Below are 13348 nucleotides of genomic sequence, written 5' to 3' on the forward strand. Positions count from 1 at the left end.
CTGGTCCCTGGAGGAGAATGGCGGACCCCTGGGAGCAACAGCAGCCCTGGTTGGCGTAGGGTCTCCTGTCCGTGTGGATGTTACATGGGTTACCACCTTGATGTTGGAGGCTGTAGACCAACCACGAAAAGAGGGGATTGTTGAGGACATGGGGCTTGGTGGCTTTTGAGCCAACAGATGTCAGGGCTGCTCCTAGAGGGTGTGTTTTCCCATAGCCCCATGTGGCTACCGGCCATATTCGCTGTTGTCCTACTAGGTGCTGGGCCTCCTGACAAGTGTCATCTTTCCAATAGCCCAGAAGGGGGTGACTTCAGCCCCATTTTACAGCTGGGGAGCCTGAGGCTCAGAACGGCATACCTGGACCCTCAGCTCACATAGGCAGCAGACAACAGGGCCGGACACAGATCCAGCTCCAGGAAGGGTCCTTGAGAGGGTCCTGGCAGTGGGAGGGCCGGAGGGGCAGGCAGGCAGTGAGCCCAGGTCCAGGTGGCTCTGGTGATGGCGGCTCAGGCACATGCTCTCTCGGCCCCCAGTCCGTGGAGAACTGCATGTGCGTCCTGCACAACCTCTCCTACCGCCTGGATGCTGAGGTGCCCACGCGCTACCGCCAGCTGGAGTACAACACCCGTAACTCCCACACAGAGAAAACCTCCACTGGCTGCTTCAGCAACAAGAGCGATAAGATGATAGTGAGTGAACCCCGCCCCCGCCCCGGCCCCGGCCCCGTCCACCCCTTCCTCTCTGCCCGCTGGAGCCTGCTGCCCTCCAGGATCTGGACAGAGGGTGCTCCTGCAGAGGAAGGGATCTGTGTATTGGGGCAGTCGGAGCTCAGACCACCCATTGGTCACAATCTCCAGCCCCTGCAGATCTCCAAGTCTCCCCACCATCTCCCTTAGCCCAGAGGATGCAGGGTAGGCAGGACCCTCATCCCTCTCTGGCCTGGTTTCCTCAGCTTCCCAAACCTCCCCAGGTCCCCCAGGAGTGGAGGTGCTGTCGCCCAGGGGGCAGGCTTCCTTGAATGGGCATGATTGTGGAATCCCGGTCCTGGGCCACCCACCCCTGGGCTCTGGCTCTGGGAGGGCAGGAAGCCTCACACTACTAGAAGGTTTGGGCCGAGGCTAGCCACTGGCCACACTTCCGAGATACCAAGAGGCTCTCTGTCTTCGGACATGGCCCCAAGGACCATGACCAGTCCCTCACTCTTTCTTGCAGTGGCCACTGGGAGGGAAGGGGACATGGGCAGGTGTCTCCTCAGTTCCTGCATCCAGGAACCGGGCCTCTGAGGTGTAGGGCCCAGCATGCTTGGGTTCAGTCCCCTCAGAGGCGACCTGCTGACTTACCTTTTGTCCTCAGAACAACAATTATGACTGCCCCCTCCCTGAGGAAGAGACCAACCCCAAGGGCAGCAGCTGGTTGTACCACTCGGATGCCATCCGGACCTACCTGAACCTCATGGGCAAGAGCAAAAAGGATGCCACCCTGGAGGCCTGTGCGGGTGCCCTGCAGAATCTGACGGCCAGCAAGGGGCTGGTGAGGAGGGTCCTTCCGCCCACATCTCCCCCTACCCCAGCCCTGTGCCTCTAACTCAGAGCAGATAGCTCCCTGCTCCCCCACCCCACCCTCGAGCCTGTCCTAAGCCATGTCAGATACATACAGGCTCAGAGCTTAGTTCTGCAAACAAGAACAGGGTCTGCCACATGCCAGCTATGGGGTGGGCACTGGGAAGAGAATGCTGAACAGGAAGTAGCCCAGCCCTCCTGGGGTACTCCTGGGGGTACAGAGTGGACTCTGTAGAACTCTGTGCCCACATATCCCCTGGCTGGCTCCTGCCTGGGTTGGGGGCTGGGGGTGAAGGATGTAGCTATACAGGAGGGCCTCCCATTGGTTGAAATGACAGATGTGAAGATAGAAGATTTGGGACGTGGGCGGGCCCCAGAGGAAGACATAGCAGAACTAGTGGAGGTTTTGAAGCCAAACTCAACTAGAGGACATTATGGACAGGGGTGAATCTCTGATACTTCCATTCCTGGAGGGTGGGGTCCAGAACAGGACAGGGGAGCTGCCTGGTCCCCCTGGTGTCCTGTAGTTGCCAGGTGAGGACAACATGGTCATCTCTCTGTGCTTATATGGCCAACTTGAAGGAGAAAAAGTGTCAGGTCTCTCTGTGGGACCACCTGACCCCCCTTCTCTCCTCCGTGGGGTTTGGGGAGCCACAGGCTGGTTCCTCACTCAGTCCTTCTGTCCAGATGTCCAGCGCCATGAGCCAGCTGATTGGTATCAAGGAGAAAGGACTGCCACAAATCGCCCGCCTCTTGCAGTCGGGCAACTCTGATGTGGTGCGGTCCGGTGCCTCCCTGCTGAGCAACATGTCCCGCCAGCCAGCACTGCACAGAGCAATGGGTGAGTGCTCCACGGCCCTGACCAGCCCCCCTCCACCAGATAGCACTCAGCAGACCCCCACTTTCCAGAGGCTGTTGGGAGGTCACATTCTACCTGCTCCCTGGGGGAACATTTCAGAGGGAAAGTTTGGAGGCGGAAAGGGTGGGTCCCCTGGGATGACAGCAAGTGTCTGAGGTCCCAGCTGGGTTCTGAGGCCCTTAAAAGAGGGGGTTAAGCCTCGCTTGGACCTCTCAACCCCTCTCTCTCACGGTCCTCTGACCCCGTGCCCTCCCCCAACCTTCTCTCTCAGGGAACCAAGTGTTCCCGGAGGTGACCCGGCTCCTCACCAGTCACACTGGCAACACCAGCAACTCAGAGGACATCCTGTCCTCGGCCTGCTACACCGTGAAGAACCTCTTGGCCTCGCAACCACAGATGGCCAAGCAGTACTTCACCAGTGGCATGATCAACAACGTCATCAACCTGTGCCGCAGGTGGGCAGGGAAGGACGTCCCCTCTCGCTGCCCAACGGTGCAGCCCCTGCCCTGCAGAGCGGGAAGTCCTTATGTGAGGCGGGTGAGGCTCCTGTCCAGAGGGCCTTGGAGCTGAGGATCCAGCATCCAGGCCTCGGGGCAGTGCCCATCTCGTCCAGGGGTCCCCAGGGAACACCAAGTCCTCAGAGGGCCAGCATGAGGCAGAGGCAGCAGACCCAGCTGTGTGGAGCTCTCTCCTCCCAGGACAAGGGCTGGGGGGCTGGATCGGGAGGCCTGTCCCCCTTGTGGCCCCAAGGAGAACCTGGGGTACCTCCAGGTGGCAGGGCATGGGGCTGTGCCTGCTGTATAGAGTGCGCACCACAATGCTGAGTGCAGCTCCTCCATCCTGCACCCCAGGGCCCCCGTGCCTCCAAGACCTGGGGCTGAGGGAGGGAGGGTAGGAGGAGGAGGGCCTGTCTCCAGGAGTGTCCCCCACAAATGAACTTCCTGCTTGCCCAGTGCCTCCCCCAAGGCCGCCGAAGCCGCCCGGCTCCTCCTGTCTGAAATGTGGTCCAGCAGGGAGCTGCAGAGCATCCTCAGACAGGTAAGGGCCCCACCCTAACCCTGCAGGCCAGCCACACTATCCCTGTGGGAACCTGGACCCCGTGGACCAAGAAGGGCGGGATGGCCAGCCCCACAGAGTTCGAGCTGAGTTACAGGTGCCGGACAGTCTCTACTCTCAGGGACCTAGGCAAGGGCTGAGCATGTGGAGGGTGAGGAAATCCAGAACAGTGCCAGGGCGGACGAGACAGAGCCCCACCATTCACGTGGGGCGCGGTGTGTGCTCTGGGTGGGAAGCTGGGTTTGGGTTGGGTGACGAAGCCCTTTAACTTCAGTCTGAAGCCCTTAACAGTGTCTCTGCCTTCTCTGCCCCTGCAGCAAGGTTTTGACAGGAACATGCTGGGAGCCTTAGCCGGGGCCAACAGCTTCAGGAACTTCACCTCCCGATTCTGAGAGGAGGCTGCCAAGCAGGCTCAGCTTGCAGGTGAGAATCAGCCACCCTCAGGCCGGGGGGGGGGGGGAGCCCCCAGGACCCCTGCAGCATCAGCCAGCCTCCAAGTGAGGGGCCAGGCCCTAGTTCTCTTGGGACACAAAAGCAGCCTCTGGCCCGACTCACAAAGGCCTGTGAGGCTGTTTGGCCAAGGTGCACAGGCTGTCCCAGCTTGGAACATCACAGATGTGTGATGTCCCTGCAGCGTCAGCAAGCCAGGGGTGTGAGGCAGAGCTGTGGGCATAGCCCAGGTGGTGACATTCACAGGGACGACAGTGTGAAGGGGAACCCCACGGTCACAACACACCATGCTCACATTCTGACCCTATTTATAATCTGCTTTCCAGTCTCTTTCTGCACGTCCCTAGTGTGGACCAAGACCTCAGAGCCATTCGTGATGAAGGCTTGCAGCCCCAATGTTATCTGGGGCACTGGCTAACACCCACCTTCCTGGCCCCACCCCTGCAGCTCTGACCCGGTAGCTCACATGTAGACAGGCATGCCGTGCCTGACACAGGCAAGCCATGGACCATGCTTAGCCCCTGACACAGACATGGACAGGTCACCAGAGACAGCCCTGAGGTAGAACCCTGCACAGCGCCAGGGCTGAGGACAGGGATGCCTGAGATGAAGCCCCTGGACCCACCTGCCCCCCAACGCTGAAGAGGGTCCTGGTGGGAGGATGGCAAAGGAGAGGAAACTAAATTCAGCAGATTTTTTTACTTTTTTTAAAAATGTGGATTGATTTTTAGAGAGAGAGGAAGGGAGAGAGAGAGAGAGAGAGAGAGATTGATTTGTGGTTCTACTTATTTAAGCATTCATTGGTTGATTCTTGTATGTGCCCTGACTGGGGATCAAACCTACAACCTTGGTGTATTGGGACGATGCTCTAACCAACAGAGCTAACTAGCCGGGGCTGAAGTTCAGCAGATTCTTAATGAGCAGCCTAGGTGCTCAGGGCTGTGCTGGCAGCATAGCGGCAGGGCAGCGGGCTTGGTGGTGGTAGTAGTTGGGGGAGGGGAACAGAGCTTCTGACTCTACGGAGCCTCTGACTGTCTCACACAGGAGTGCGCATGCTTGCGGGCGGTGGGCAGGGCTGGCGTGGGAGCACCTCACAACCTTCACTCACTGGAGGGTCCTCCTTTTGCAGAAATGACACAACCCGTGGAGGACCCCTCAGGCCTGGCTGGAGGGGTGTTCTGTACACCTCTGCAGTATTTGGAAAAGTTCAAAGCATCCAAGAACTCAGCTGATAACTGCAGAATGGGAATATTTTTAGATTCTCCTCTCTCTCTCTCTCTCTTTTTTTTTCCCCCTTGGCAGGCGATGGGAGTTGGGGAGGGTGGGGGGAACCTTTCTTGTGTTAAGGGGGCTTTTTCTTATGTCAATACTTCTTTTGCTGAGAACCAGTATATATATATGTGTGTGTGTGTATAATGTAAGTGTGTATGTGCATGCGTGTGTGTGTGAGTGCCTACGGGCTCAACCACGAACTGCAGCTCAGAGGTGGTGAGGAGGCAAGTGTGTGTGCTTTGTGGTAACTGCCCACAGTCCCCAAGATGTGTGTACCAGAGCAGGGGGACCGTCTCCCAGGGGCCAACCTGTCTGGAGGCAGCTTCACAGGAAGGGAGGTTGGCTGGGGTGACAAGGTTTGTGGATCTTGTGGGAAAGTCTGGTTGTCTGACAATGCCACCATCCCGCAGAGCCACAGGACGGGGCTAGGCAGGGTGCAGGGGCCAGAGAGAGGGGCTCGCCAAGTTCCTGGGCTGTGTACAGTCAGACTGGGCTCAGCCTGTAACTGATTATATTCACCAGGGAGCTGGTCATGTGTCCACTGCAGAATAGTGCTCAGAGCCAAAGAGCTGTTCAGGGAATGGCCGTTTGCTCTTCATGTTCCCTGTGTCGGGGAGAACAGGCTGGAGCTGGATGGGGAGGCCACTGGAAATTCACAGGAAGACACATCCTACCATACTTGGGTGCCTGGGAGGCTCAGGTTAGGGAGGGTTTGGGGTGGAGGACACTTGGAGGGAGGAAACAATGGACCAGCAAAGGCACTGTCCTGTCAGGCCACTGATAAGCTCATGTCCCAGCCAGAGGCCCCCACCTTCCCCTGAGTCCCAGCTGTCCTATCTCCACTCTGTATTTGTGAAAACCATGGAGGAAGTGACAGAAAGAACCTTGTCCAGGGCTCCAGCTACCCCTAAGACCCCAACCTCGTGTGCATTTCAGATGGGAAGTGTCCTCTTGGGGATAGCTTGCTGTAAATAGGCCTTCATGTGACTGTAGATGGAGCCAGACACAGGTGTCCAGGGCATCCCAGATGGGAACTCACTGCCTGTCCCCTGTCCCTCTCTAGAAGAGGGTAAGGAGCCGCTCTCTCCCCCCCTCAGCACCCCCCGCCCCGCACCACCCCCAATCCAACCCTGCTCTTACCATCAATCAGAGAAAGACACCTCTCTGAACGGAGGCTGTGCCTTTTCAGACATTTGACAGCGGGGCCAGACCTGTGATGACAGGCAGGTGACCAGGCAACCTGGGTGCCATGGGCCCGACCGAAGGTCCTGGCTTGCCAGCCCCTCTTGGGGCCCACGTGTGAGCCCAGTCCCACCAGGAAGTCCAGGAAGAAGAGGGTTTGGGGGTGGTGCCCTGCCCAGAGGAATTCGTTTCTGTAATGATCAGACCATGTTCTCCTCACTCAGGACGCACCCCTGTCCTCACAAGGAATACTGTCTAGAGGAAAGAGGAGACGGGGGTCCTGCCTTTGGGGGTTCTCTGTGACAGGACAGTCCCAGCCAGGCAAAAGTGGACAATGAGGACAGGCCTGATTTTGGTAACCTCTCTCGTGCCCCTCTCTCAGGCCAGCCAGTAGGGCCTGTCCCTTTGAAAGAAACAAAACTGAGAAGGGCCTGAGGATGTGTGTCCTAGAGAAGGGGGTCAGGGGGCAGGGCTTTGTGTGAGTGAGACGCAGTGCAGTGTCCTAAGCCCACATCGACCTGGCCATCAGGGTCAACACCCCAGATGGGCACTCCAATCTGGGCCAAGGGAGGCAGGGCATGGAGCAATCTGTCTCTCCCTGTCCCTGTCCTGACCCCCAGGGGATGGAGGAGGGTCCCCTGCTCCATATTTGTGTGAGAGCTCTGTGCTGGCCAGGCTCTGTTTGCCTGTGTGATATGCTATGTATTTGCTTTTTTTTGGAAATAGAGGAAATCAATAAATTGCTGGCATTTCTGTGAACTTTTCAAGTGGTGGATTCTTTGGGGCACTGCTGAACAGTGGAGGGCACCAACTTCCTCCCAGGGTCCCCTCTTCCCGATTCTGAACCCAGCAAAGATTGAGAGCGCCACCCACAGGGGCAGGAATGCCACCACCTAGACACTGGCTCTGTGTCAGTGGGTCCCCAGGTGCTCCGCGAGGTCCACATTCACCGTAACCTTACAGACAAGGAAGGACAGGCCCGGGGAGGGAGCACCTGTGCCCAGCTTGTCATGTGTCACCCAGCACCTGTCCCATGGCTTGTAAAGGAAAAGCCACCAGGCAGGGCACCTGCAGGAAAACAGACTTGCAGGGGGTAATAAAAGGAGCTCCAATTGTTTGACAACAGAAACCGAGACCCAGAGAAAGTGACGTGCCCACAGTCACATAGCAAGGTGGTGGCAGAACTGCAGTCCCAAGTGTGCCCGGTCGGCTCATGTCAGAGCCTTGGGACCGAAGAGACAGGGGATGGTGTGCATGACTCCATATTTGCTGGCTGAGCTGCTCGTGCTCCTCGGGGGCGCGTGAAGGAGGTGCATCAGAGGAGGAACTGGGTTCTGTGCCGACATGCGGATATGGAGAAAATTCTGATTCTCAAAAATCAGAGAACGGGAGCCGCTGTGAGGATCCTAGTCCAGACCCGGCTGGATCGGTTGGTTAAAATACGGGACAGTGGAGATCAGGGGCCACCAGGCGAAACAAGCATCAGGGACCCCAGCAGGCACTCCCCACATACCCTGACTGGTCATCCTGCACCTGTCATTGGGTTTGAGAATAGTCATGTCCCCAAGGAGAGTGGCAGCCCCTCCAGGAGGCACATCTGAGCTGGTGACCCACTGACGGTGGGGCATCAGGGACCTCCATCCAAGCAGGACTTGCAAAGTTCCAAATCCTCAGTCAACCACTCACATGTCTCCTGACTGGTGATTAATATAAAAAATCACTTCAAGATGGACCCTGTTGCTGTTCAAAGCCTGCTCTGTATACCTTGCTTGGGAAGAAGCCTTTGACCAGGTCTCCTGGGCCAGGGGGTGGGGGGCAGGCACCCTGATCCCACAGGCATCCTCTGGATCTCTCTGGATCACGCTCCTGCAGTCTAGGCCCCAGAGGACCGCTGAGCTGGGGCACAGGTTCAGGCCAGCAGAGGAGTGACCACTTGTTTACAAGACCACCATTGGTTACCTGTAATCTTTCTACCAATGCCACAAAGCAGGTGTGGCCCTTCCTGTTGCAGAGATGCAGGTGTGAGAAAGGGAGGTGGGAGGAGGGGTTGGGGGGGTCTTTACTAGAAAGCAGGGGCATTTGCTTCTGCTGCTCACTCAGGGGAAACCGAGGCAGCAAGAGAGGGTTCCAGAGTGTCTTCTCCGCCCTTCTCTGGGCCTCCCTGTCTTTGTTTAGGGCTCCACAAGTTTGACACCAGCCGGAGCTGCGCTCACATACTTGGGTTTGTTTGCTTTTGAGAAACAAAAGACAAAGGCAAATGCCATGCCCACCCACCTAGTCACCCAAGCAGGAAACTCATCCTCAAGATGTTCTTTCCCATCTGGGCACCAAGTTCTGACCTCTCCAAAATGTCACCTCATCTCCACACCCACTGCCACTGCCTTAACCTGGGCCACCGCCAGGCCTGGGCACGACTCTGGCAAGACGTGAGCACCTCCTGGCTGGCCTCTCCTTCTGGTTTCCCCTCCCACCACGCCCCTGGTCACCAGCATGTGCCACCACCAGAGCTGCCACAAGACCGACATGACTTATACTTTTCCTTGCCCAAAAATGTGAGCCAGTTCCCTGATTTCTGCAGAGAGAATTCTCAGGCTGACCCATCCAGCCTTTCTGTCTCCTCTTCTTCCCACTGTTCAGTCACACCCTATGCTCCACCCAAGCCAGGCATGTCCCCAAACACGGCGTGCCCATGTAGTCCCATTGTCCTGCGTTGTTTCTCCAGCCCGTGTGCCCTTCCCCGCCCCGCCTGCCAAAGCCCCATGTGTCCTGGGGCCGCGCACTTCCCCCGCGGAGGTCCCGTCGGGCCCTGACTTGTGCGCATGTCATTCTTCCCAGCTGTGGAATGTGGCGTTCCCATGGGCTGTGCTGTCGTAGATGACTCTGGTGGAGGAGCCAAGGGCCCCATGGAGAACTGACCCCAGGAGCCTGAAGGTCTGTCACCACCGCCTCCCAGATGGACAAGCAGCCCCCTGAGGACCTCCCAAGAGAGACAGCTCAGAACTGTCCTGCCCCATAGACGCGGTTTCCGCTCTCTGGTTCTCATCTTCGCCCACTGGGGCTATGAAGGGTAGGTCCAGCCTCTCTTCCCCACGACAGTTCTCCCAGCAGCTGGACACGGCCATCCTGGGCCCCTGCGTTCGCTCATATTCAGACTCTGCCTCGGTTTCTTCCTTAGAGGATCTGGTTCATGCCCCTCTCACTGCCCCTAACATGTCTCAGGTGACTGCCGTCCCTCCTAGGGCCTGGCCCCCGGGCGGGGCACGGGCACCAGGTGTGGTCTGAGAACAGTGGCAATGAGCACCGCTCCATGTCTGGTCTGCTCGGCCATCCAGGCCTGGATGTCACTGATTCCTGGCATCTCCGAGCCCCCATTCCTTAGGGAATATGTGAGGGCTTTATGACCGCTGGGGCCCCTGGCCTGGAGTGGATCCCAGCAGCAGCCTCCTCAGGGACCCGGGTCCCCTAGGAGCAGGGAAATGTACCCAGATACGTGGGCATCTGAAGATGGGAGTCTCCATTGCGACAGGTCCCATAACTCGGGGAAAAACATGTGGTCAGGTAACTCAGCTCTGACTGAGAAGCAGCCCGAAGCCACAACAAGCCATTCTCAATAAAATTGTCAGGACGTCCAGGCCGGCCAGAGCCAGTGTCCTTTCTGCTAAAACAAGGGGTTCTAGGGCCCTTCCCACTCTGTGTGATACCCTGTGACCCTCCGAGCATCAGTGCCCTCACGGTCTGCTTTCTCGGGCTTACCTGATCCCCAGGGCCTCCAAGAACCCCACACCTGGCCAGGCTGGGCACCACAGACACCCTGCCCGCACGTGGCTGTCAGAGCTGGCCCTGCCGTCCCATCACCCACCTAACCCCAGGGTCAGCTTCTCTCCAGGTGGGCAAGGCCTGGAGCTCTCCTCAGAAGCCAGGCCAGGTGCGGGATTTGCAGAAGTCCCTCTCTCTCCACTGGGTGGGTGGAGGTTACACCTTCTTCTACACTGGCCATTGGGCCTGGGTACAGCCTTCTCCCCAACTTGGGGATGCTGTCGCCAGCGCAACAGCATTGGAGATTCGAAACCAAAGCTGATGATGACAACTTTCCCACAGACCCTGAGAGAGGTGACAGGGCTGCCCCCATCCGGAAGGGACCGGAAAAGGGCTTCACAAGACCTCTCACTCGCACCACCGGGCTCAGCTCCTCACCTCGGGAAGTGGGGACTAGGCAACGGTCTGCACTCTGGGGAGGCCCTGCCCTGCTGAAGGGGGGCAGGGGGAGGGGACAAGGAAAGCATCCAGAACCTTCCTTCTTTCAACAGTCATATCCCATTTATAAAGACTCCATCCCCGTCTCCTTCAAACTCCCACCTCGTATTCAATCCACAGCTACCCTTGTGCCCAGCACAGATTGGCCTTAGGGATGGGCTGGGTCAGGGTGGCACCATCACTGGGTCTGCTGCGGAGTCTGTGCCCTCTAAATGCCGTCCACCCAACAATAATGCGAGCTCGGAGACCCACTGGAATTGAACAATAACAAAATAGAAAAATAAAGAGATACATGCTATGTGTTGAATTTGTGGGATGTGTGAGTCCACACCCTGGCGATCAAGCTTGTGTTGCTCTCATAGAAAGTCAGGCTTGTCCCTTTTCTGGACCCTAGGCTCGGACCGCTCTTAGGTGACCACTTTGCGTTTTTCCCCTCCTGGTCAATACCCGCCACAAACAATCTTCCAGGCCTGTACAAGATGTACCAAGTGAGAGTGTCTTTGTCCCTTGTGTGTTCAGCAAGTGGTATGAGGGCCCCCCTCCCTGCAGGCGGACAGGTGGGGGCCCTGCCCCAGGAATCACCCCCTCTGGACCAGGAGGCAATGAGGATGGGGCTTTTTTGAGTAGCAGGTCATTTAATCAAGGAAGGACCCGCGGCAGGATCTCATGTTCTTCCAGGCTGCCCAGCGGAGTGATCCAAGGTTTGTAGGAGACTGGTCTGAACACTAGTCTCACACTTTGCCCTGATGGATGGGCGGGATGCAGGCCCACATGCTCTGCATTGCAGCGACAGCAATTACTGATAATACCCATCAGCGAAAACGCAGTCACCGTGTCTTTAAATGCAGTGTGCTTGGCGTGTTTCTGTCGGACCCCCGGTTTAGTTTGGTAGAAAGTGGACCATGGGAATGGTTTTAAACACCGTAATTGGAGCCCTGGCCGGATGGCTCAGTGGTAGAGCGTCGGCCTGGCGTGCAGGAGTCCCGGGTTCAATTCCCGGCCAGGGCACACAGGAGAAGCGCCCATCTGCTTCACCCCTCCCCCTCTCCTTCCTCTCTGTCTCTCTCTTCCCCTCCCGCAGCCAAGGCTCCATTGGAGCAAAGATGGCCCGGGCGCTGGGGATGGCTCCTTGGCCTCTGCCTCAGGCGCTGGAGTGGCTCTGGTCGCAACAGAGCAACGCCCCGGAGGGGCAGAGCATCGCCCCCTGGTGGGCAGAGCATCGCCCCCTGGTGGGCAGAGCGTCGCCCCCTGGTGGGCGTGCCGGGTGGATCCCGGTCAGGCGCATGCGGGAGTCTGTCTGTCTCTCCCCGTTTCCAGCTTCAGAAAAATACAACAACAAAAAAAAAAGAATGAAAAAAAAAAAAAACCCACCGTAATTGGAACCATCAGGACTCTACACTCTGACCTCGGAGGTGACTTCACTGCTCTGAGCCTCAGTTTCCCCATGTGGAAAAGGAGGTTGTCTCTGGAGGTCGTAGTTTTGCCGTGGCTGTCGTCCAGCAACACACAGAAAGTATACTCAGCACAGGGCCGGGTGCACAGCAGGCCCTTGTTGGTGGCAGATATGGGGTCCCTGTGTCCAGTTCAGAGGAGAAAACTGCTGTCCTTTGCCCCACCCCCACCCCCCGGAGCAGCAGTGAAATTGATCTTCAGCCTTCCTGCACCCCTGTGTCTTGTCTCCTCCAGGAACCGGCAGGGCGGGGATGGGTGGGGACAGGAGAGGGCGAGGCCGCTACGCTGGGCAGGTCTTCCTGACCAACCCCCCTTCGTCAGCACTGTGTCAGCAAAATCAAGGCACAGGAGCCGCCTGGGAACCGTACCACCTCGCCGCCCGCCCTCCATGTTCCTGAAGAGTGGCCCAAGCCCCCAAGCCTCCGTCAGATCCGCACCACCAGGGCCTACCCCCTCCCCCCCCAGAGAACCTACTTTGGGATCGGGGTGTGCTGAAGCTGTGCTGGTGCAGCCGGGGCCTGAGCGCAGGGCCCAGGGTGGGGTCCCTGGCGTTGAGACAGGGTTTTCCGAGTCTGCAGAAGACAGCGGTTCATATCCCTGAGCTGCTGGGGTGGGGGTTCTGGGGGACTTGAGGGCTCCTCACTCAGCAAGGTCCCTGTGCAGGGGAGAGCCGTAGGTGGCGTGCAGACCCAGCTCTGCACTTGCTGAGTGGCCCTCGGCACACGGCCTGAACCTCAGATCCAGAGCAGAAACCAGGACAGACGTCTGTAGGAGGCAGAGGCAACTTGACTCCAATTCACACCAGAGTGGACAGGATGGCTGGAGTCTCAGAGGGGACCCAGGTCCAGAGAGGCAGAGACACAGGCTCCAGCCAGTCTGCCCTCCTCTTGGGCCAGCCCCGCCCCAGCCTGGGACATCAGATAGCCTGGTAGTGGGACCTGTCCCTGAAAGAGGACACACTCGCTGCCCCCCCTCCAGGGCGGGGCCTGCCCCACCCTTTCCAGAAACTGGCTTGGGAGTCAAGGGTGGAGCCAGCCCCAGAGTGGGTCCTGCCACCCCCGTCCTGCCCAGGCACAGACTGGGCCAGGGGCCCAACTTCCTCCCCCGCACTCTCTGGACTCAGTGTGGACACCCTTTCCTCCAGAGACCCTGGGCTCCCATGGTCCAGCAAGGTGAGGGAGTGCTCTCTGTTCCGGGGGGGCCCCCTACCTGCCAGGCAAGGGACTGGGATCTCATCTCTGAAGGGAAAGGGACAGAAATGCCA

The 13348-nt window shown here is 58.2% G+C and overlaps 1 protein-coding gene across 2 annotated transcripts in view; it reads left to right on the forward strand.

Annotated features, from left to right (window-relative positions):
• PKP1 (plakophilin 1) overlaps positions 1-9395 on the forward strand; it is a 37626-nt gene extending 28231 nt beyond the window's left edge. The window contains exons 8-14 of one of the 2 annotated variants that reach the window (XM_066238980.1): positions 534-689; positions 1354-1530; positions 2247-2400; positions 2690-2873; positions 3372-3456; positions 3792-3897; positions 9214-9395. In XM_066238980.1, coding sequence (XP_066095077.1) covers positions 534-689; positions 1354-1530; positions 2247-2400; positions 2690-2873; positions 3372-3456; positions 3792-3866 — 831 coding nt within the window. In that variant the 3' untranslated portion in view covers positions 3867-3897; positions 9214-9395. Of the gene's footprint in view, positions 1-533; positions 690-1353; positions 1531-2246; positions 2401-2689; positions 2874-3371; positions 3457-3791; positions 3898-5053; positions 7138-9213 lie in introns of those variants that run through there. The other variant, XM_066238972.1, reaches the window with a different exon arrangement.
• Positions 9396-13348: the final 3953 nt, after the last annotated feature.

Source organism: Saccopteryx bilineata, chromosome 1 (assembly GCF_036850765.1).
Source record: "Saccopteryx bilineata isolate mSacBil1 chromosome 1, mSacBil1_pri_phased_curated, whole genome shotgun sequence".
Lineage (NCBI taxonomy): Eukaryota > Metazoa > Chordata > Mammalia > Chiroptera > Emballonuridae > Saccopteryx > Saccopteryx bilineata.